At 37.4% G+C, this 26,029-nt stretch overlaps 1 protein-coding gene across 1 annotated transcript in view; it reads right to left on the reverse strand.

Annotated features, from left to right (window-relative positions):
- Positions 1 to 25,642, reverse strand: part of inpp5b (inositol polyphosphate-5-phosphatase B) — a 65,654-nt gene extending 40,012 nt beyond the window's left edge. Inside the window, exons 1-7 of the mRNA XM_062062361.1 lie at positions 25,335 to 25,642; positions 20,347 to 20,425; positions 20,112 to 20,209; positions 20,005 to 20,034; positions 17,762 to 17,872; positions 11,228 to 11,371; positions 5,008 to 5,101 (exon numbers count right to left, since the gene is read on the reverse strand). Of these exons, the coding sequence (XP_061918345.1) occupies positions 5,008 to 5,101; positions 11,228 to 11,371; positions 17,762 to 17,872; positions 20,005 to 20,034; positions 20,112 to 20,209; positions 20,347 to 20,425; positions 25,335 to 25,392 (614 nt within the window). The 5' untranslated portion in view covers positions 25,393 to 25,642. The remainder of the gene's footprint in view (positions 1 to 5,007; positions 5,102 to 11,227; positions 11,372 to 17,761; positions 17,873 to 20,004; positions 20,035 to 20,111; positions 20,210 to 20,346; positions 20,426 to 25,334) is intronic.
- Between the last annotated feature and the right edge of the window lie 387 nt (positions 25,643 to 26,029).

Here is a 26,029-nt window from a genome sequence, read left to right on the forward strand (position 1 = left end):
ACTTTAAACTAGTCTTAATTTTAAAGAAATACACTCTATACATTGCTAATGTGGTAAATGACTATTCTAGCTGCAAATGTCTGGTTTTTGGTGCAATATCTACATAGGTGTATAGAGGCCCATTTCCAGCAACTATCACTCCAGTGTTCTAATGGTACAATGTGTTTGCTCATTGGCTCAGAAGGCTAATTGATGATTAGAAAACCCTTGTGCAATCATGTTCACACATCTGAAAAGAGTTTAGCTCGTTACAGAAGCTACAAAACTGACCTTCCTTTGAGCAGATTGAGTTTCTGGAGCATCACATTTGTGGGGTCAATTAAACGCTCAAAATGGCCAGAAAAAGAGAACTTTCATCTGAAACTCGACGGTCTATTCTTGTTCTTAGGAATGAAGGCTATTTCACAAAACTTTTGAACGGTAGTGTATATATAGACACATACACATACATATATATATATATATATATATATATATATATATAATACTTGCCAACCTTGAGACCTCCAATATCGGGAGGTGGTGGTGGTGGTGGTGGTGGTGTGGGGGGGGGGGGGGTTAAGAGGAGAGTATATTTATAGCTAGAATATATATATATATATATATATATATATATATATATTTATTTAAATACTTGACTTTCAGTGAATTATAGCTATATATATATATATATATATATATATATATATATATATATATATATATATATATATATATATATATATATATATACATATTTATTTTATTATATATATCCATCCATCCATCCATTTTCTACCGCTTGTCCCTTTTTGGGGTCGCGGGGGGTGCTGGAGCCTATCTCAGCTGCATTCGGGCGGAAGGCGGGGTACACCCTGGACAAGTCGCCACCTCATCGCAGGGCCAACACAGACAGACAGACAACATTCACACTCACATTCACACACTAGGGCCAATTTAGTGTTGCCAATCAACCTAAAAGAAATACTTGAATTTTAGTGTTCATTTATTTACACATATACACACACACAACACTCATCTACTCATTGTTGTACTTGAAAGTACAATGCTTTGTTAAGGGTTGAATATATATATATTATATAATATACATATATATATATATATATATATATATATATATATATGAAATACTTGAGTTGGTGAATTCTAGCTGTAAATATACTCCCCTCTTAACCACGCCCCCAACCACGCCTCCCGCCCCCAACCACGCCCACACCCCTTCGAATAAGTTTTTCAACTTGTTTAAGTCGGGGTCCATGTTAATCAATTCATGGTAATGAACAGTGTTGTATGTGGGATATAGGTGGTGTTACAGACCACCTCCTCTGTTCAGGGATGGTTTTTCAACCTTGACATAGATGGCTTCCCTCACTCCTCTTTCGTACCATCCATCCTATCTTTCCAGAATCTGTACATTTTCGTTCTCAAAGCAGTGCTGTTTCTCCCTGAGGTGCAGGTAGACAGCGGAGTCTTGGCCTCAAGAGTTTGCTGTGCCATGCATCGGCTTAGTGGTTGTTTTGTTTCTCCAATATATGAATCAGTGCATTCATTATTACACTGGATAGCATACACCAGCTTATTTTTGTGGGTGTGGGGTGTCCGGTCTTTAGGATGCACCAGTCTCTGTCTCAGGGTATTGCTTTGCTTGAAGTGTACTTGGATGTTGTGTTGGTTAAAAGTTCTTCCGAGTTTCTCAGGTAGACATGATACATATGGAAAGACGATATTTTTGCATCTGTCATCTTTTTTTCCTCCTCATCCACTCTGGTCTTGTTTCTTCCGGAACTGGATGCACTTTTCACAAACGACCAGCTGGGATAATCACAGGTTTTGAGAGGAGTATGTCTTAATTTTGTATTTATTTCGAATTACATATTGTAACATTTTTCCCACTGCCTGCTAAAGCGGACATGTTCTCAGCCTGTGTTGCTGTTCTGTGTAAACAGTACTGACACAGAATAGCTCAGTCAGGCAAGTACATTTCTCAGCTTCCCAGACTTTGCGTCATAGAGGATTTTAAATATAAAAATGTGCAGAGGGCCAATAAAAAATGAACTACTGCCTGTTAATGTCAATTGGGCTCATGAGGTCTGCAATAGGTAAACAAATGACGTATCTACTGTTCCGGCTTTTATGTCTTCTTTATTGGCCAAAATGGCTGCTGGAAATTGAAAAACTGAATGCAGCCCGACATACACTGTACTTTTCAATGAAGATAACTTTAAACTAGTCTTAACTTTAAAGAAATACACTCTATACATTGCTAATGTGGTAAATGACTATTCTAGCTGCAAATGTCTGCTTTTTGGTGCAATATCTACATAGGTGTATAGAGGCCCATTTCCAGCAACTATCACTCCAGTGTTCTAATGGTACAATGTGTTTGCTCATTGGCTCAGAAGGCTAATTGATGATTAGAAAACCCTTGTGCAATCATGTTCACACATCTGAAAACAGTTGAGCTCGTTACAGAAGCTACAAAACTGACCTTCCTTTGAGCAGATTGAGTTTCTGGAGCATCACATTTGTGGGGTCAATTAAACGCTCAAAATGGCCAGAAAAAGAGAACTTTCATCTGAAACTCGACAGTCTATTCTTGTTCTTAGAAATGAAGGCTATTCCACAAAATTGTTTGGGTGACCCCAAACTTTTGAACGGTAGTGTACCTTGGGTATCGTTAATTTTGTTATTTATTTCTAGAGGTGCACGATAAATATTAGATAAATAATTGTCGTTATGAGGAATATAATAATATTGTAATACAGGTAAATACGACAACATTAAAAAATATCTCAGATAACCATTAACTTATAAAAAATGGCAGAGATGAGGCGATATTACCCATACTGTGCTAAAGGTGGGTTAATGTGAACAGATCAAGCGTTTTTTTCCTACGATAATAATAGTATAATAAAACAATCACTTACTGTACAGTGTCTGCTCTCACTGGGATTCATTATTCGCACAAAGGGTTAAAAAAAGACAAAAACAAAAAGGTGCTGCAAACGAGCTTATTTTTGTGTCTTTCTCACCATCTCCAAGTCTAAATTGAAAGTCAAGGTTTACCAACTACTCGGTTTTTGGCCACATCCTTCTACTTAGGTGAGAGGCGTGATTTGTATTCGAGAATTAAACTTTCACCAGCTCAGAAGCAATGCAGCAACAGCAGCAGTTTGCTGGCTCAATATGTCAATATAGCAGGATAAGCTGGTTAGCTCTCTGTAATCAATGCACCGCTAAAATTAGTTTGTGTTATCACTTATAATAACAATATTGCAAATAATTGGTCAGTATTTAGGTCACAAGATGTAAATGGAGTACCGTTGGCAGTTTTTGGATGTTTTTTAAAGGCTTTAAAGGCCTACTGAAAGCCACTACTAGCGACCACGCAGTCTGATAGTTTATATATCAATGATGAAATCTTAACATTGCAACACATGCCAATACGGCCGGGTTAACTTATAAAGTGACATTTTAAAATTCCGGTTGAAAAACTCCTTTGGATATGATTTATGCGCGTGACGTCACAAAATCCACGGAAGTGGTTGGACCCCATCGACCCGATACAAAAACCTCTTGTTTTCTTCGACAAAATTCCACAGTATTCTGGACATCTGTGGTGGTGAATCTTTTGCAATTTGTTTAATGAACAATGGAGGCTGCAAAGAAGAACGTTGTAGGTGGGATCGATCGGTGTATTAGCGGCTAAGTACAATACTTACAGCAACACAACAAGGACTACTTACTACGCCTAGCCGATGCTTGCCGCCAAACCCACGGATGAAGTCCTTCGTCGCGCCGTCGATCGCTGGAACGCAGGTGAGCACGGCTGTTGATGGGAAGATGAGGGCTGGCTGGCGTAGGTGGAGCGCTAATGTTTTTATCATAGTTCTGTGAGGTCCGGTTGCTAAGTTGCTAAATTAGCCTTAGCGTCGTTAGCAACAGCATTGTTAAGCCTTACCAGGCTGAGAATTTTTAACCGTGTAGGTACATGTACATGGTTTAATAGTATTGTTGGTCTTCTGTCTATCCTTCCAGTCAGGGGTTTATTTATTTTGTTTCTATCTTCATTTGAGAACGATGCTATCACGTTAGCTCAGTAGCTAAGTGTGTCACCGATGTATTGTCGTGGAGATAAAAGTCACTTTAAATGTCCATTTCGCGTGCTCGACTCTCATTTTCAAGAGGATATAGTATCCGAGGTGGTTTAAAATACAAATCCGTGATCCACAAAAGAAAAAGGAGAGAGTGTGGAATCCAATGAGCCAGCTTGTACCTAAGTTACGGTCAGAGCGAAAAAAGATACGTCCATCACTGCCTCTCTAGTCCTTCACTGTAACGTTCCTCATCTACGAATCTTTCATCCTCGCTCAAATTAATGGGGTAATCGTCGCTTTGTCGCTCCAAATCTCTCTCGCTCCATTGTAAACAACGGGGAATTGTGAGGAATACTAGCTCCTGTGACGTCACGCTACTTCCGCTACAGGCAAGGCTTTTTTTTATCAGCGAGCAAAAGTTGCAAACTTTATCGTCGATTTTCTCTACTAAATCCTTTCAGCAAAAATATGGCAATATCGCGAAATGATCAAGTATGACACATAGAATGGATCTGCTATTCCCGTTTAAATAAAAAAAATTCATTTCAGTAGGCCTTTAAGGGCGGAATAGTGTACTCCCATTTTTAGCCACTTTGTACTTGCTGTATTTAACAAACTTATAATGCATGGAAAATGTAAAAAACATGTGTTCCTGTCCGATAGGGATTGTGAATGAAAAAAAAAGTGCAGGTCCGTTTAAGCGCCACAAGGGACTGCAGTTACCTGCGAAACATTGCATAGTCTTTGCATACCCACACACAGTTTTGACCTTAGATTGGCAAAACAGCAAATTTGCATCCTATTTAGTGAGTCTCAGTAACAAAACACTCCAATAGTCTTGCATTAGAATGCCTTTGGTATGAAGTTGGTTCTGTAAACGGAATAATCCAATTACTTAGGAACACTTTACCTCTCAGGGTCGTAATGTGCTCGAGTGATGTGCGTCCCACTGTTGGAACTTTTTTGCCCTTCCAAGCTTCCCTTTTTCTTGTCTGACAATTTATCTGTTGGCAAAGAGCAGAAGGGGGGAATTAATAATGAACCTGCACAATCTAACGGGGTGCAAGTCCCACGTTTAACAGTTACACCATTGAATAAACCACAATAATTAACATACAGTTGCAGCTACCGCATTTATCTTTCTGTGCATATTCACCTAATGTAGTGTCCAGAGAGCGCTTCGAGTTAGAGTCTCAGCATCCTAAATAGGTTGAAACTAATGGGTGAGACAGCATTGCCTCTGTCTCCTGCAGCTTGGCAGGACAACACAGCTGGGTGGGCTGCTCGCGCAAAGCAAAGCCACGCTCTTTTGGCCAGGAAATGAACTCTACACCAGCGTTTCAGGCGCACCGGACTAAAACCAGACAAAAACAGACCTCCCCGCTGCATTTTCTAGTCAAGTCAAGTCAGCGCTGTAAAAGGTGAAAGTATACAGCATTAGACCTGTTTGGCGTGGAACAGGAAGGGCACAAGAGGAGTGCCCTCGTTGGGTCGAGATAATTGACGGAAAACTGTGAAATGCCATTGAAGCAGTGCGCTTGGAAAGGAAATAAACATGGGCGGTCAAGGATGAAATGAATGACTGTAAAAAGAACAATACTGTGCAATGGAAATGCTTCATCAGTAGGAGTCAAACATTGTGCAATTTGTGCTACTATGCACTGAGGGATAATAAAACATGTATTTCCTCAATTACTTAATAGGGATGTTTATTCACCTACTTGTAAAGAGTACCTGGCATCTATTAGGGCTTTTTTTTTAAAGGGAGACCTTTGTTTAAACAAAAGAGATTTTATATTATTATTATTTTATATCATATACTAAACCAAACATACATTTTCAAAAAACATTTCTTCATTTCAGAAATTTTTTTTTTTTTTTGATTGATTGATTGATTGAAACTTTTATTAGTAGATTGCGCAGTACAGTACATATTCCGTACAATTGACCACTAAATGGTAACACCCGAATAAGTTTTTCAACTTGTTTAAGTCGGGGTCCACGTTAATCAATTCATGGTAATTTAAACGACACTGTGGACTTAATATGCCCTGTCTGCTCTAGGCTGGTGTGTGTGTTGCTTTAAACATGTCTACCGTAACACATGGTGCTACGAGTTAGTATTTTCATCCTGGCGGAGAGTAGCCATCTATTTAAGGTGTGGTGCTGACCTGAACATGGCGATCCGGTGAACGACTCTGGAGGTAAAATGGCTTAGAACGTGGGTGTCAAGAAATAACTACTCCCAAGTCGGCCGGTCTGGTAAAATCACGGCACGGTAACTTCAAAATAAAGACAACGTCAGATTGTTTTCTTTGTTTAAAAACAGAACAAGCATAATGTTGGGGTTTTTTTTACACTTACATGTTATTCTATCTTTATTTGTCATTATTTATTTGTTCTGACTAAACTATGTGATAATGTTCATCAGTCAACTCATTGGTGTTCATTTTCAATATATCAAGATAATATGTATTGTCTTTGTGTGATGATGTAAATGAGGTGTGGTTGTATTGTATACTAAGTATGTGTCAATGAAAGGGCATTTTATGACTTTTCTTAATTTGATGACATGCTATAGTATGATTTTATTGTCATCATTTTATTGCATGATTTTTGTATCCCTTTAATTTAGGTAGCCAGGGACTGTAGATGGAAATGAGCTATTTAGCTATAATCTGGTATAGAATATATCTGTATTTGAGGTTAATGTTTCTGTGCATTGTCCCTTCAAATAAAGACTAAACTAAACTAAAAAAATAATATCAAAATCAAATAACAGGATGCAGTTTGCTCATTTTCCTCGACTGGTGCACCAACATCATGTGGTTTATTTATTTATTTTTTTACATATGTAGCATAATCTACAACAGTGTTTTTCAACCTTTTCTGAGCCAAGGCACATTTTTTTCATTGATAAAATCCCTAGGCACACAACCAGCAGAAATCATTGAAAAATGAAACTCAGTAGCCGATATTGACAGTAAAAAGTCATTCTCGCAGTCGCAATTGTTGGATATCAATTCAAAGCATAACCAAGCATGCATCAATATAACTCTTGTCTCAAAGTAGGTTTACTGTCACCACCTGTCACATCACTCCGTGACTTATTTTGACTTTTTTGGTGTTTTCCTGTGTGTAGTGTTTTAGTTCTTGTCTTGTGCTCCTATTTTGGTGGCTTTTCCTCTTTTGTTGGTACTTTCCTGTAACAGTTTCATGTCTTCCTTGAACGCTATTCCCCGCACCTGCTTTGTTTTAGCAATCAAGAATATTTAAGTTGTGCGGACGCTATAAAAGAAAGGGCATCTCTATCCTCCTTCAAAACCGCAATAAAAGTTCACCTCCAGGCAGCTACAACCCTAAACTAACACCCTCCCCGGATTGCTAATAATCAAATGTAAACAATCAAATGCAGATACTTTTTCTTTTTCTTATGCCTTCTGATCTCTCTCTCTCTCTATGTCCACTACTTGATGTCCATATCCCCCCCCCCACCACACCCCTGATTGTAAATAATGTAAATAATTCAATGTGATTATCTTGTGTGATGACTGTATTATGATGATAGTATATATGATAGTATATATCTGTATCATGAATCAATTTAAGTGGACCCCGACTTAAACAAGTTGAAAAACTTATTCGGGTGTTACCATTTAGTGGTCAATTGTACGGAATATGTACTTCACTGTGCAACCTACTAATAAAAGTCTCAATCAATCAATCAATATCCTTCTTTGTGAGGACATTGTTGATTGTCATGTCATGTACGGATGTACATTGTGGACGCCGTCTGCTCCACACGCTGTAAGTCTTTGCTGTCGTCCAGCATTCTGTTTTTGTTTACTTTGCAGCCAGTTCAGTTTTAGTTTCGTTTTGCATAGCCATCCCTAAGCTTCAATGCCTTTTCTTGGCGGCACTCACCTCTTATTTATTTTTGGCTTAAGTGTTAGATACCTTTTTACCAACACGCTGCCTCCCGCATATTGTGATCACCACAAACCATGTTCCCGACATCTACAAAGCAATTAGCTAGCTGCTGCCACCTACTGATATGGAGTATTACACGGTTACTCTGCCAAGGTCTAGACAGCACAGACACTCAACAACAGCACAATTGCGGATTGTAATTACTGGTTTACAAAAAATATTTTTAACTACATTAGGTGAAATTACGTAATCTACCACGACACACCAGACTGTATCTCATGGCACACTAGTGTGCCGCGGCGCAGTGGATGAAAATCACTGATCTACAAAGACACAAATAATTGCTATTGCGACATCTAGTGGACACATTTAGAACAGCAGTTTCTTTCATTCCAAAATGTTGGCTCATTTTTATACTCTGCAATCTCATCCCGCGGGCCGAATAAAACCTGTGTGCAGGCCGCCGTACCTTTGACACCCCTGGCTTAGAATGTTAAACTATTGGATGTGCAATACTACAATGTTTTTTAATGAAAACGGGTCTCACAGACCCAAACACCACACAAGGGGGAATTGATCTGCAATTTGACTGATAATATGCCTCTTTATTAGACGCTGTCGTCATCTCTTACATCAGTCCTTCTGTTGTTTTTTTTAAACACAGATGCACAAAGTTCAATATTACACAACCGACTCTATTCTTTATCAATACGACAATGAGCCATAAAAACGCCGATGAATGAGCATGTCCTAATTCCTGGCAGCAGCGGGGATTAAACACGGCAAATTAACGGAAAATGGCGCAAAATGAATAAAAAAAACACGCACTTAAGACAGAAATGTGTCTCAATGAATGAAATAGTGTTGACATAACCGCTCTGTATTACCACAACACGCATTCTTGCCTGCTAGCATCACAACACCAGCGATCGCGTAGCATCTTTGTAACATTGTAATAATAACGATTTTTGGTGACATTTCAGTACATTAGCGTGTGAGATTTATCACATTTTAGACGACTTCCTGCCCAAAATGACGGCTAGCTTACGACCCACTTCCTTTAGCTCGGTGGCTAGCCAGTTAGCTACATTAGCCGTCATTCGCGGGAACTCCCTCAGTGAAAGTAAGAACATTTAAAAAAAAAACATAACTTTCTCATACCGGAGTCTCTCATCGCCGTTGACATGTCCCCGCCCTGTTGCCACGCATTCTGTGGAGGAAGAAGCGGAGTCCGCAGTACCATGGAGCTGCCCACTGAGACCTGCCCAGGCTTAACGTTCCCCGGGTGGGAGGAGTTGTGTCGACACTCCGCTTGGTCGACAAAGACACTTCCACTTTTTTGCAACATGCGATTAAAAATAAACACTTGTGCGTGTTTACACTTGGAGACACGCACAGACAGAAACAAAAAAAAGTATTATAACGATATATCTATATGTTGTTGTTGTACACGCGTTCTGACGAGGATGTGCATGGAGTTGTGTCACAATGATAATGTAGCTTACATTTCCCCCTTGCAGATTCGCGAATCTTGTTGTATGTACTGAATACTTATACTTTATAACAGTGGTCCCCAGCCACCGGTGCGGGGACCGGCACCGGTCCGTGACGCATTTTCTACCAGGCCGCACAGAGACATTCAATCAATCAATATTTACTTATATAGGCCTAAAGCACAAGCTTTTATTTTTTGATTAACTACGTTTTTTTTTCAAAACCGTCGTTAATAAAAAATAAAAGCTACATTTTAACTCAATTTTTATGTATAAGCTAAATGACATTAATAATCATAAATACAAATGTATCATTCAATTATCCGCTCTTCTTGCTTTCCCTAGGAGTATATTTATAGCTAGAATTCACTGAAATTCAAGTATTTCTTATATATATATATATATATATATATATATATATATATATATATATACACAAAGATATGAATATATATACATATATATATATATATGTATATATATTCATATCTTTGTGTGTATATATATATATATATATATATATATATATATATATATATATATATATATATATATATATATATATATATATATATATATATATATATATATATTTACATTCATACACATTTTTTTTGTCGTTTTGTCCCCCTCTTGTCCCCACAATTTCCCCCTTAGTTTTTTTTTTCTTATTTGTTATTCGTACTATTCCCTGCTGCATCGGTGCTGCTGCGCTAAACACTAAACATATCCAAACATCTAATAAAGTAAAATACAAATAATGCAATAAGAGAAGTATCGCACACATCTCTTATGTAAAGTAAGCAGATATGGGCATCCACATTAACAATATGATTTGGCTTTAGCAGCTGGAAAGGACAGATTAAAAGAAATATATATATATATATATATACATATATATATTTATTTATTTTATTTTTTTAATCTGGGACGTCCCGCGGTCCAGATTTTCTTTGCAAAATAACAATTTTAACACCATTAAAAACGTGCCCCCCAAACACTCCCCCACCCGTGAGGTGAAAACCATTTCAGGTGACTACCTCTTGAATCTCATCGAGAGAATGCCAAGAGCGTGCGAAAAAGTAATCAGAGCAAATGGTGTCTATTTTGAACAAACTAGAATATAAAACATGTTTTCAGTTATTTCACCTTTTTTTTGTTAAAGTACATAACTCCACATGTGTTCATTCATAGTTTTGATGCCTTCAGTGACAATCTACAATGTAAATAGTCATGAAAATAAAGAAAATGCATAGAATGAGAGGAACTCTTGGCCTGTACTGTATATATTTTAATTGCATTTTTGTACCCCCTTAAAATGGTACTGTGCAAACATTTCTGGATTAGAATATATTAAAAACATTTTTTATTTTATTTAGGATTCCTTCTTTTATATATTTCGTGTTATATAGGGTCGAATTGAAACAGTTTATTGTCATTTTATTTCCTCTTACCAGTATTGCGAAGTTTAGAATAGGTATCTGGTAAAAGTTCAAAACAGCTATTATAGCTATATAATGAGATTATGAATGTGTATTACGTGTAGTATTTTTTCCTAACGGGCTATGTCATCTTTTCACAATGCATTTTATGATGCGTCCAATTAATGCAAGACGTGAACATACGTCTCCTTGAGAGGCCAACAAGGCCCTGCTGATGCCAGATGAAGAGTTAGAAAATTTATCGGCGATAACTGTTGGAACAAACCTGTTTTCCTGTGCTGGTTGAGTTTATTCAGTGTTGTGCCGAGGGGTGCAAGGGCTTGTTTGACAAGTCCTTGGCTTTTGGTGGCTGTTCGGTATTTGCTGATCCACTCCAACTTGGCTTCTTGGGAGGGAAACTTGCAAACATCTGCAGGCAGAATATTGAAACGGACATCAGAATCTATCGTGGATACAAGTCAGAAACATTGTCCTCTTGTGTTGGGATTCCTTCAACCTGCTCACCTTTATCTTTACTTTTAGCAACAACTCCTGTCAGGTCATTTAATCCTTCCATCTCTGCTATCCGTCACAAAACGAATCACCTTTGCGGGTATCCCAAAAAGCAACACCCCATTAAGCTCTTCATCAGTGCTCTCCAGAGGATCCTCGTGGACGATAGCACCCCGGCGACAAAAGTCACGCATCCCTAACAAAACTGCCAGACTGATACCATCACGGTGCGCAAATAGGAAAAGTAAAAAGGAGGTCTGGAAAAGGAGCTCCTTTTTAGGAAGATTTCCTGACGCCCGCGATAGGAAAAAAAGAGATACACCCCTTAAACTCCGCCTTCTATCACTCCCGAATGAGTGTTTACAGAAAAATGAGTAAGACCAAGTCAAGTGCACTTGAAGGTATGAGGGTATTTTCATTCGCAAAGTTCCCACACAAGCACAACAAGGCAGGATGACTGGACGAACAGGTTTTATTTCCCCCTCAAAAAACAAACATGAACTCGCTCGGTGCTCGACGTAGAACAGTTTCCTGGAAAGTTGGTGCATATTTGAGCGTCATGGAATTTCGTACGTCCTATAAGTGTGATTTATTTGTGTTACCACCGAGGGCTGTCTTCATATAGTCATGGTTTTGATCTTTAAATAGTCATGGTTTTGACAATTCGCTACAAAGGAGTCTGATTCGACAAACCCTGACCCTGACCCTAGGCCTAACAATAGCCCTAGCCCTAACCTCTAACCTAACCCTAACCCGGGTTTTGACAATTCGATACAGAGGAGTCTGATTCGATTAACCCTAACCCCAACCCTGACCCCAAAACTAACACTAATATTAACCCTAGCCCTAACGCTAACACTAACTCTAACCCTAGCTCTAACACTAGCCCTAGCCCTCCTAGCCCTAACCCTAACCTCTAACCCTAACCCTGGTTTTGACAATTCGATACAGAGGAGTCTGATTCGACTAACCCTGGCCCTAACCCTGACCCTAACCTTGAACCTAACACTAACCCTAGCCCTAACGCTAACACTAACCCCTAACCCAACCCTAGCCCTAACCCTAACGTTAACACTAGCCCTAACCCTAACCCATGGACGGACCGTGCAAACCCTTCTTATCTTCTTCTTTCTTCACTCTTTTCTATCGCCCCACCCCAACCCTTAGCCCTAACCCTAACCAACTCTTTTTCTTTATACCTAAACCTAACCTCAACCTCAACCCCAACCCTAACCCTAACGCTAACACTAGCCCTAACCCATGGAAGGACCGTGCAAACCCTTTTTATCTTCTTCTTTTTTCACTCTTTTCTATTGCCCCACCCCAACCTTTAGCCCTAACCCAAACCAACTCTTTTGCTTAATACCTAACCCTAACCCTAACCCAACCCTAACCCTAGCCCTAACGCTAACACTAGCCCTAACCCATGGAAGGACCGTGCAAACCCTTCTTATCTTCTTCTTTTTTCACTCTTTTCTATTGCCCCACCCCAACCTTTAGCCCTAACCCTAACCAACTCTTTTTCTTTATACCTAACCCTAACCTCAACCTCAACCCCAACCCCAACCCTAACCCAACCCTAACCCCAGCCCTAACCCCAACCCCAACCCTAACCCATGGACGGACCATGCAAACCCTTCTTATCTTCTTCTTTTTTCACTCTTTTCTATCGCCCCACCCCAACCTTTAGCCCTAACGCTAACCAACTCTTTTGCTTAATACCTAACCCTAACCCTAACCCAACCCTAACCCTAGCCCTAACGCTAACACTAGCCCTAACCCATGGAAGGACCGTGCAAACCCTTCTTATCTTCTTCTTTTTTCACTCTTTTCTATTGCCCCACCCCAACCTTTAGCCCTAACCCTAACCAACTCTTTTTCTTTATACCTAACCCTAACCTCAACCTCAACCACAACCCTAACCCCAGCCCTAACCCCAACCCCAACCCTAACCCATGGACGGACCGTGCAAACCCTTCTTATCTTCTTCTTTTTTCACTCTTTTCTATCGCCCCACCCCAACCTTTAGCCCTAACCCTAACCAACTCTTTTGCTTAATACCTAACCCTAACCCAACCCTAACCCTAGCCCTAATGCTAATACTAGCCCTAACCCTAACACTAACCCTAGCCATAACCCTATCCCTAACACTAACCCTAACCCCAGCCCTAACACTAACGCTAACACTAGCCCTAACCCTAACCCCAACCCCAACTGCAACCCCAACCCTAACCCTAACCCTAGCACTAAACCCTAACCCTAGCCCGGACCCCTTATCCTAGCCCGGCGAGTTAAGGCGAGTTAAAGGGGAACTGCACTTTTTTTCGAATTTGGAAGTCATTCACAATCGTAAAGTAAGACAAGAACACATGTTTTTCTTTTTTATGCATTCTAACTCGTAAATAAACATTAGCTAAAGTCAGCTAACAATGAAGCCAATAGGTGTCGCCCTATTCCGCCTATAAAGCGCCCTGAAAACATCAATGTTTTATTGACACACTAAGTATATATGTAATGTAGTAACATTCATAAAAACATGTCATATTATTGTATTTTTGTCATTTTAAGCATACGGCGGCGCATTAATTTCACAGATGCATGACAACGTTCACTATTTCCTTTAACAACACTACTAATCATGACAGACTTCAGGAGAGACAGCAAAGACTAGTTTGGGGACAAATGATGATTCAGAACCTTATATTTTTGAGCCTGAACATAAGGAGGATGATCATCCTATATTAGTGAAGTGAATTATATTTATATAGCGCTTTTCTCTAGTGACTCAAAGCGCTTTTATATAGTGAAACCAAATATCTAAGTTACATTTAAACCAGTGTGGGTGGCACTGGGAGCAGGTGGGTAAAGTGTCTTGCCCAAGGACACAACGGCAGTGACTAGGATGGCGGAAGCGGTGATCGAACCCGGAACCGTCAAGTTGCTGGCACGGCCACTCTACCAACCGAGCTATACCGCCCCCCCCCCCCCAATAAAGCAATCACTTACTGTACAATGTCTGCTCTCACTAGGATGCAGACTGATGGGATGTTCATATCTTCCCGTTTAGGCGAGGAATTAATCAGAATCCTCACAAAGGGTAAAAAAAATTAAAAAAATAAAAAGGTGCCCGTAGAAAAGCCTTTCACATGTCTTTCTCGCCATCTCTGGGTCTAAGTTGGATGTCAATGTTGACCAACTTCTCGGTTCATGGCCACATCATTCTATAATCCAGGTGAGAGGCATTATTTGAAAATCTAGGATTATCTTTCAGGGATGCGAGCGCTCTTTGAGGAAAGAAAGGAAAATTGAGAAAAGAAAAGGAGGAACATTTTTGAAAATCAAGACTACATTTCCTGCGATGAGGTGGCGACTTGTCCAGAGTGTACCCCGCCTTCTTGACACATTATCTGGCGTTTTGTTACGCAATATTATGCAAAAGCAACTTTTCTTACCATCTGGTACCTGTTGATGTGTATTTGGGATCTGTGTAAATCCTAAAAAAATTGCGCGCGTCCGCGTCGACGGCGTAGTTGATAAGCTTCTTCTTTTTGTCTATCTTCTTGTTACGGGACATTCATCCTCCGCTGTTGCCATTTCTAATATAAAGTAGCGCAAAAGTTGTTACTTATATCTAGGGATGATGTTTGATAAGAAATGATCCATTATCGAATCCTCTTATCGAACCGATTCCTTATCGATTCTCTTATCGAATCCAGATAGGTTGTTGTATATGGAAAAAAACACAATATTTGGTTTAACAAAAGCTCACTTTTATTTTATAAGAAAAAAATAAAATAAAATAAATAAATAAATATTGACTGTTACCCCCCCTAAAAAAAATCAGAAAAACAAATATATACAGTAACACAAAAACAACCTGTCTCTGTGATCACTATAGGTGTATAAATAATAATATAGTGTTAAATAAAATCAGTCCCTTGGGCACAAAACTGAAAATAATACAGCTCTCCAAAAAGTGCACTTCTGCTGCTATTGGAACATACTAACTACACACACAGGCAGACAGCTAACAAACAATCCAAGACGTCTAATAAAGTTCCAAAGCAGATGAATCCATTTAGGCTCTTTATTGTTGTTGATCTTGCTTTGTCTTTTCCTATCTTGACTGTTATTTTTATTTTTTTTAAACTGAAATACACACAATGACAAATGTATAAGCTATGTGATTCAATTAACATACTGACATTGAATACACAATATGTAAATATTAGCTTCACACAAATATACAGTACTATCATCAAACAAATACTTCTGAGTGTTAAAACTATTTCGATGGTGGAAATACACGACTGGTAGCCATTTTAAGTCCTCAAAACATCAATTGAAACAGTGCACAAAAATTGTAATTCAAAAAACATCTTACTATGAAATTTAACCACTTGCCACCTTAATACTGAGTTACATAAACAAGTTAAACAGTTTACTTACAGACTTATCTTTTCCAAGGCTTGTAAGAGCTAACACAACTTGTCTACTTCTCAATTGTCTCATGAACTGGACTAACATCGTCAACCCGGAAGTGCCCAAACTATTGACGCGTAGTATTTTCATATCGCCACAAGGTGTCAGTAAGCGTCTACAATCAAAAATCAAATGGGCATAACATTGCCCATTTGGCATTCGTTCCCAGGGATTCGAATAAAGAACCAACTCTTTTTCTTTACTATAGTGGCCTCGATAATGGGAACCGGTTCTCAAAAAGGGATTCGAGTCCATGGAATTGTTTCTTTTCTTATCGAACAACCGGGAGAACCGATTTCGAACATCATCCCTACTTGTATCTGTCAGCAAACTTGCCATAAAAGCGCTAAAACGTACCGGTGTAGTGACTTTACATTATTCACCCAAGGAACTTTAGTTATTAGAGTAATTAGACGTTTTTTCATGGGACACATTTCCGGTTTTGTTGTTTCCGGATGAGGAGATGGTGCTCCGTTATTGATTGAAGTAAAGTCTGGAGGTCATTAAAACAGTTAGCGCCATCTTTTGACACTTCTTCCACTCCCGGCCTTGCACGCTACAACAAAGATGACGAGGAGAAGACACTGTCGAAGGTGAGCCACGTAAAAAAGACCGCATCCGGAAGCGACGGTCAGAAAACGGCTTGAAGATGATCCGTAAAAGATCATCCATGCAACATTTTGACCAAAGAACCACCATCACATGTTAAAAACCTCTAAAGGCTTAGTTGGCCACATGCGTGGACAGCACCTTTTAGCTCTTATTTCCAAAATTGTGTACACTACTGAATTGGGGTCTTATGGCCGCTTATGTGGACACTTATACTGCCATCTGGTGGTGTCAGAAGAGTATAACATGCAATGGAATTTGGAGAAAAAAAGTGTAAAAATAAGAATTAGCATGTCACTAAACATGAAGTACACGTTTGTGTACTTATGGACTAAGTATCAAAAGATGATTCTTTGTTTTTATTCTAATTAGGGTCCAATAAGCCCAAATTTCAAAGAGAAATAAAAAAAGCATGTAAACAAACAGCTTGGGTCTTAAGAGGTTTATGTAGACCACAAGGAAGTGTTTTCCATTTAGAAAAAAAAATAAATAATATGACCCCTTTAATGCGCCTTATAATCGGTGCGCCTAATATATGAAAAAAGATCAAAAATAGACCATTCATCGGCAGTGCGCCTTATAATCCGGTGCGCCCTATGGTCCCGGGAAAATACGGTACTTTTAAATTCATGCTGTGTTTTTATTCTTCAATTATTTATTTGAATTATAGTTTTCATTAGAGATGTCCGATAATATCGGGCTGCCGATATTATCGGCCGATAAATGCTTTAAAATATAATATCGGAAATTATCGGTATCAAAAAGTACACGGACGTAGGGAGAAGTACAGAGCGCCAATAAACCTTAAAGGCACGGCCTTTGCGTGCCGGCCCAATCACGTAATATCTACGGCTTTTTCACACACACGAGTGAATGCAAGGTCAACAGCCATACAGGTCACACTGAGGGTGTACCGTATAAACAACTTTAACACTGTTACAAATATGCGCCACACCACAACCACACCAAACAAAAATGACAAACAAATTTCGGGAGAACATCCACACCGTAACACAACATAAACACAACACAACAAATACCCAGAACCCCTTGCAGCACTAACTCTTCCGGGACGCTACAATATACACCCCCCTGCAGATTATTTATTTGTTTACAGTGGAGACAGTTTGACCCTGCAACCGACGCTGTACATTTATCTCTTCCGTTCTTTCTAGCGACTTCCTGTGTTCTTGTTTACGTGATCAAGTCAACCTACCGCTCCACGCCCTGATGACCTCGGCGAGGAAGAGCCGCGAGTGGGACCCGAAAGGAAGCACCAGCTCCAAACTCACTTCCTTGTAGCTCACCCTCACTCGGGTGTCAGCGCCTGCAAGAACCCAAAACACACAAATGAGTCAAACTGAGTTAAATTTGTAATGTAAGTAAAATAAATAGTGTAGCTGAGTAAAATAAAATGTAGCGGTGTTTCTCAAACTGTGCTACACAGGCTCTATCAAAGAATCACTTGATGAAAGTACAGTCTTTTATCTTCCTATAATCACACAGTGTCAAACTGTTTGTAATGTTACAATGGCAATATTATATATACTTGATAAATAACACCTCTGCCTTGTTTAATGAATACTTAGGCCGGGGGTCAGCAAACGCATGCGGCTCTTTAGTGCCGCCCTAGTGGCTCCCTGGAGCATTTTTAAAAAAGGATTGAAAATGGAAAAAGATGGGGGGTAAAAATAATGTATTTGTTTTAGTATGTTTTTTGTTTGAGCACCAACATGACACAAACATTCCCAATTGTTAGAAAGCCCACCGTTTAATATGTTTGTGTGTATGCTTCACTGATGAACATCGTTTTGTCCTACTAACATCTGCGGTTCTTGAACTCACCGTAGTGTGGACTGTGACGCAACAGTTTGTTTACATGTAAAATCTTCCACTCATTCTTTGTCTCATTTTGTCCACCAAAAATGTCATACTGTGCGTGAATGCACAAAAGTGTTTGTTGACGTTATTGACTTGTTGGAGCGCTAATCAGGCATATTTGGTCAGTGCAATGACTGCACGCTAATCAATGCTAACATGCTATTTCGGCTCGCTGTATGTACATATTGCATCATTATGCCTCATTTGTAGGTATATTTGATCTCATCTAATATCCTTTACTTTTATCCTCTTTGTATATCATTTAGTTTTGCATGTGTCATGACACATTATCTGTATGTAATATCGGCTGCATTTCATATAGTTGTTTGTGTGCCATGTTGTTCCAGACCACAGCAAACATTACCTAGCTTGCCAAAGATTGTAATACATCCATTAGAAGAAGACAGCCTGCCGTTTCCTTTAACTTGGACACACACATCTATACCTTTGGCCATTAAAAGTCGGTAATTTCCAGGAGTTATCTCACCTTCTGAGTAGCTTTGATTTACTAATGGTTTCTAATGTTGTAAAAATGTGTAGAATAAATATTAAATGTCAACATTTCTGTCAATGAAGATTTGCTTCAGCCTGCGACACATAATCATTTTGATAGTAGGCTATTATAGCTAATATAGACACTTACATCATGTGTTGCCTTCATTATAACACTTCTATGCAGGCACAAATAGACTAAAAAACAGTTTTTACCCAAGAGCCATAGTAGCATTAAACAGGCCTGAGTGAGCACAATGTGTCTGTCATGTCCTCATGTGGCATGTCTTTTTATTTTTTCGGACTATAATGTGCAATAATGTTATATGTGTATATGTATATATATGCATATGTATGGTTATATGCATGTGTGTGGATATATACATATATATATAGATACATATCTTATTTTGAATCTTTTTTTTACTATTTATATTACTAAATTATTGTGTATGCACCTTAGGGCAGTGGTCCCCAACCACCGGGCCGATTGGTACCGGGCCGCACAAGAAATTAAAAAAAAAAAAAAAAAAAAAAAATTTTTTTTTTTTTTTTTTTTAATGAAATCAACATAAAAAACACAATATATACATTATATATCAATATAGATCAATACAGTCTGCAGGGATACAGTCCGTAAGCACACATGATTGTATATATTTATGTAAAAAAAAAAAAAAAAAAAAAAAAATTTTTTTTAATTTTTTTTAAATACCCCCCCCCGTGGGACAAATTTTCAAGCGTTGACCGGTCCGCAGCTACAAAAAGGTTGGGGACCACTGCCTTAGGGGATCTGCTCCAATTTCGTTGTTCTTTGATCCTGTTCACTGTAATAATGACAAATAAAACTCTATTCTATTCTATACGGATTTTAATTTTTTGCGGCTCCAGACAGATTTGTTTTTTGTATTTTTGGTCCGATATGGCTCTTTCAACGTTTTTTGGTTGCCGACCCCTGACTTAGGCCTACTACGCTACTGTATTTTAATATTGGTCATTACGGTGGTACTTGGGCAGCCAAATGTTTTCTGAAAGAAAAAAAAAACGTTTGAGAACCACTGAAATATACAATTTAAAAAAACTCACCAACAAGTGCAAGCTCCTCTGGGGAGGAAACTACAAAAATGGAAACATACATTAAACGTAACGTCACATCTTCAGAATAGTGCGATTGACAGGATCAAAATACTCGCCCTCAACAATGGCAAAGTCCAGGCAGATTGGTACCACGTCCTCCAGGCAAACATCATCAGCGGTGATGGCCATCCGTCGATGGTTGTAAATAAAGATTCTACAAAACAATAAACAAAAAACAGTCCAGTTGCCGTCACGAGGACTGTTGGGTTACACGGACACTTCATTGTGTACGCCTCACGACATTCACTACAACACAAATTTGAACAGTAAATAAAGTTCACAACAACTCACGCATGTTCTTTTGCAGACTGCACCAATCCCAGAAGTCTGCTTTCAGTGATATCACCCAAGAGGACGTCACATTGTACAGCATGTTTACGTCCTGCGTTAAGAAAAATCACCCGTACTCCAGAAACAGGAGGAAGAAAACAATGCAATTGAAACGATCAAGGCTGTTTTCCTTGAATAATGACAACCGATTCCCAGTTAGGAAACGTTCGTTTTGCACATGCAAAGTTAGCGTCGGCAATTACCCACTCTCCACGTGCTTGCTACCTGTCTAGCAACCGGACTAGCAAATGAGTCAGAGTTAAAAGAAAATTAGCATTTGGATTAACTTTTTTTTAATTATAAAACTAATATTTTTTTACAATAAAAATATAGAAATATATCATCAATTATCAAAAAAATATTAGTCTTTTTTTAACTGTATTTATTTATTTTATTTGAATTATCATCATTATTTGGATTAACTTTTTTTAATTATAAAACTCATATTTTTTCATAATAAAAATATAGAAATATATCATCAATTATCAAAAAAATTATCAAAAAAATATTAGTCTTTTTTAACTGTATTTATTTTTATTTTATTTATTTATTTTATTTGAATTATTATCATTATTTGGATTAACTTTTTTTATTTATTAAAAAACTAATATTTGTTCACAATAAAAATATAGAAATATATCATCAATTATCAAAAAAAATCCAAAAAATATTAGTCTTTTTTTAACTGTATTTATTTTTATTTTATAAGAATTTTTATCATTATTCTGAAGGGTAGTAGTTGAAGTGTATACACAACAGGTATGGCAGTACAATTTTGTACTCACATTTGGATCAACTTTTTTTTATTAAAAAACTAATATTTTTTCACAATAAAAATATAGAAATATATCATCAATTATCAAAAAAATTATCAAAAAAATATTAGTCTTTTTTAACCGTATTTATTTTTATTTTATTTATTTATTTTATTTGAATTATTATCATTATTTGGATTAACTTTTTTTATTTATTAAAAAACTAATATTTGTTCACAATAAAAATATAGAAATATATCATCAATTATCCAAAAAATATCCAAAAAATATTAGTCTTTTTTTAACTGTATTTATTTTTATTTTATTTGAATTTTTATCATTATTCTGAAGGGTAGTAGTTGAAGTGTATACACAACAGGTATGGCAGTACAATTTTGTACTCACTTTTGGATCAACTTTTTTTTTATTAAAAAACTGATATTTTTTCACAATAAAAATATAGAAATATATCATCAATTATCAAAAAAATTATCAAAAAAATATTTGTCTTTTTTAACCGTATTTATTTTTATTTTATTTATTTATTTTATTTGAATCATTATCATTATTGGGATTAACTTTTTTTATTTATTAAAAAACTAATATTTGTTCACAATAAAAATATAGAAATATATCATCAATTATCCAAAAAATATCCAAAAAATATTAGTCTTTTTTTAAGTGTATTTATTTTTATTTTATTTGAATTTTTATCATTATTCTGAAGGGTAGTAGTTGAAGTGTATACACAACAGGTATGGCAGTACAATTTTGTACTCACATTTGGATCAACTTTTTTTAATTAAAAAACTAATATTTTTTCACAATAGAAATATAGAAATATATCAATTATCAAAAAAATTATCAAAAAAATTAGTCTTCTTTTAACTGTATTTATTTGTATTTTATTTATTTTATTTGAATTATTGTCATTATTTGGATTAACTTTTTTAAATTAAAAAACAAATATTTTTTCACAATAAAAACAGAAATATATCATCAATTATCAAAAATATCATCAAAAAAATATTAGTTTAAAAAAAAAAACTGTATTTAGTTTAATTTTATTTATTCGTTTATTCATTTTATTTGAATTATTAATATTACTCTAAAGGGTAGTAGTTGAAGTGTATACACAACAGGTATGGCAGTACAATTTCGTACTCACATTTGGATTAACTTTTTTTAATTAAAAAAACTAATATTTTATCACAATAAAAATATAGAAATATATCATCAATTATCAAAAAAATTATCAAAAAATATTAGTCTTTTTTTTAACTGTATTTATTTTTATTTTATTTATTTATTTATTTTATTCAAATTATTATCATTACTCTAAAGGGTAGTAGTTGAAGTGTATACACAACAGGTATGGCAGTACAATTTTGTACTCACATTTGGATTAACTTTTTTTTATTAAAAAAACTAATATTTTTTCACAATAAAAATATAGATATATATCATCAATTATCAAAAAAATTATCAAAAAAATATTAGTCTTTTCTTAACTGTATTTCTTTTTATTCTATTTATGTATTTATTTTATTTGAATTATTATCATTATTCTAAAGGGTAGTAGTTGAAGTGTATACACAACAGGTATGGCAGTACAATTTTGTACTCACATTTGGATTCACTTTTTTTAATTAAAAAACTAATATTTTTTTTACAATAAAAATATAGAAATATATCATCAATCATCAAAAAAAATATTAGTCTTTTTTTAACTGTATTTATTTTTTATTGTATGTATTTATTTATTTATTTTATTTTAATTATTCTCAATATTCTAAAGGGTAGTAGTTTGTGTATACACAACAGGTATGGCAGTACAATTTTGTACTCACATTTTTATTATGTTCTAATTTTTATTGTAGTTTTATTTAGACTTGTTTTATATCCATTAATGCATTTTATCGTTACTTATTTTTGCGTATTTTTTCCCATTTTGTTAAAATACTTTTTTTTTTTTTTTTTCAGGTGAGTGAAAAATTAAAGGCCTACTGAAAGCCACTACTACCGACCACGCAGTCTGATAGTTTATATATCAATGATGAAATCTTAACATTATAACACATGCCAATACGGCCGGGTTAACTTATAAAGTGACATTTTAAATTTGCCGCTAAACTTCCGGTTCGAAACGCCTCTGAGGATGACGTATGCGCGTGACGTAGCCCGGGGAACACGGGTATGCCTTCCACATTGAAGCCAATACGAAAAAGCTCTGTTTTCATTTCATAATTCCACAGTATTCTGGACATCTGTGTTCGTGAATCTGTTGCAATTATGTTCATTGCATTATGGAGAAAGAAGCTGAGCAAGCAAAGAAGAAAGTTGTCGGTGCGAAATGGACGTATTTTTCGAACGTAGTCAGCCACAACAGTACACAGCCGGCGCTTCTTTGTTTACATTCCCGAAAGATGCAGTCAAGATGGAAGAACTCGGATAACAGAGACTCTAACCAGGAGGACTTTTGACTTCGATACACAGACGCCTGTAGAGAACTGGGACAACACAGACTCTTACCAGGATTACTTTGATTTGGATGACAAAGACGCAGACGTGCTACTGTGAGTATGCAGCTTTGGCTTCTAAACATTTGATCGCTTGACCGTATGTGCGCAACTTTTTTTTGCGTATGTACGTAACTTTTTTAAAATATATAAGCTTTATGAACCTTGGGTTAGGTGAACGGTCTTTTGGGCTGAGTGATTGTGTGTGTTGATCAGGTGTTTGAATTGTATTGGCGTGTTCTATGGAGCTAGGAGCTAGCATAGGAGCTAGGAGCTAGCATAACACGTACCGTACCGTACGTGCGCGTCACGTACGTAACTTTTTAAAAATATATAAGCTTTATGAACCTTGGGTTAGGTGAACGGTCTTTTGGGCTGAGTGATTGTGTGTGTTGATCAGGTGTTTGAATTGTATTGGCGTGTTCTATGGAGCTAGAAGCTAGCAGAGGAGCTAGCATAACAAACACGCAGGTGTTATTATGCAGGATTAATTTGTGGCATATTAAATATAAGCCTGGTTGTGTTGTGGCTAATAGAGTATATATATGTCTTGTGTTTATTTACTGTTGTAGTCATTCCCAGCTGAATATCAGGTCACCCCCGCCTCTCACAGCATCTTCCCTATCTGAATAGCTTCAACTCCCCACTAGTCCTTCACTTGCACTTTACTCATCCACAAATCTTTCATCCTCGCTCAAATTAATGGGGAAATTGTCGCTTTCTCGGTCCGAATCTCTCTCACTTCATGCGGCCATCATTGTAAACAATAGGGAACTTTGCGTATATGTTCAACTGACTACGTCACGCTACTTCCGGTAGGGGCAAGCCTTTTTTTTTTTATCAGATACCAAAAGTTGCAATTTTTATCGTCGTTGTTCTCTACTAAATCCTTTCAGCAAAAATATGGCAATATCGCGAAATGATCAAGTATGACACATAGAATAGATCTGCTATCCCCGTTTAAATAAAAAAAATTCATTTCAGTAGGCCTTTAAGTTACGGTCAGAGCGAAAAAAGATACGTCCATCGCTGCCTCTCAAGTCGTTCACTGTAACGTTCCTCATCTACGAATCTTTCATCCTCGCTCAAATTAATGGGGTAATCGTCACTTTCTCGGTCCGAATCTCTCTCGCTCCATTGTAAACAACGGGGAATTGTGAGGAATACTAGCTCCTGTGACGTCACGCTACTTCCGGTACAGGCAGGCTTTTTTTAATTTTTTTTATCAGCGAGCAAAAGTTGCGAACTTTATCGTCGATTTTCTCTACTAAATCCTTTCAGCAAAAATATGGCAATACCGCCAAATGATCAAGTATGACACATAGAATGGATCTGCTATTCCCGTTTAAATAAAAAAAAAAATCATTTCAGTAGGAAAACACCGCATGGAGTGAAGTGTCCTGAGTGAATGTTCTTGAAGCAACAGTGACATCTAGCGGTCAAAAGTTGTTACTACCAAACTTGGCTGCCCTCCTAGTAAAAGACTTAAAAAAAACCAAACAACTTGCAAACGTGTCCTAAACGCGCTCCTAAATAAATGTTACTTTTTTTTTTTTACTCACACCAAGTCATATTTAACTTCTATAATATAAATAACCATGTGGCGTCTTTAACACGCGGATTAAAAACGTCTAAGTGTCACAAACACATCTGCCATTGAGAGTTAGAAAGGATACTATCGTGCAGTTTTCCGATCCTTGCAGGGAGTCTTGGATGGCCACGGACTGATCCATGAAGGCTGGACGAGGTGGGGGGGAACTTGCAGAAAGTACTCGCCTGGGTCGTGGCTCTCATGCGTGGAACGAACGCCCACGACGGCAGTTCTGAGGTTTTCCCCGCCGCGTGTCGTCGTTGGACATTTCTTCCAGCGCCCAAAGTCCAGATGTTTGTTCGCAGGATGTCCACGCAACAACAAAAAAGTGACTGACTGACTGCCACGCACTGATTCTGCAACCAGCGCCCACCGTGACGTCACAACAGGGCGGGCTGTCAACGCGCCTTTCAAACCTGGAGGTGAGCTGAGTCCACAGTCGAGGTGGGTAAGCGGTCTTCCTCTTAAGAGGATTAATGTGCCTTGAGCTTGTCGTGTGGAAGCTCCAAGTGGGAGGCGTCGACATGTTTAGGCGGGAGAATGATGTTAAAAATGGAGGCCGGTAAGCTAACTAGAACAGTGCTTTTCAACCACTTATTATCTAATTTCACCTATTTGGGTTAAAAATATTTTTTTGCAAACCAGCAATTATAGTCTGAAAATGAAATGTTTGTTGCCGAGTTTCGGTGCTGTCTAGAGTTCGCAAGTCAAAACTCTACTATGCAAAGCAACAGCCATTTATCAACAACACCCAGAAACGCTACCAGCTTCCATACTTG

This window comes from Entelurus aequoreus, linkage group LG11 (assembly GCF_033978785.1).
Source record: "Entelurus aequoreus isolate RoL-2023_Sb linkage group LG11, RoL_Eaeq_v1.1, whole genome shotgun sequence".
Taxonomy (NCBI): domain Eukaryota; kingdom Metazoa; phylum Chordata; class Actinopteri; order Syngnathiformes; family Syngnathidae; genus Entelurus; species Entelurus aequoreus.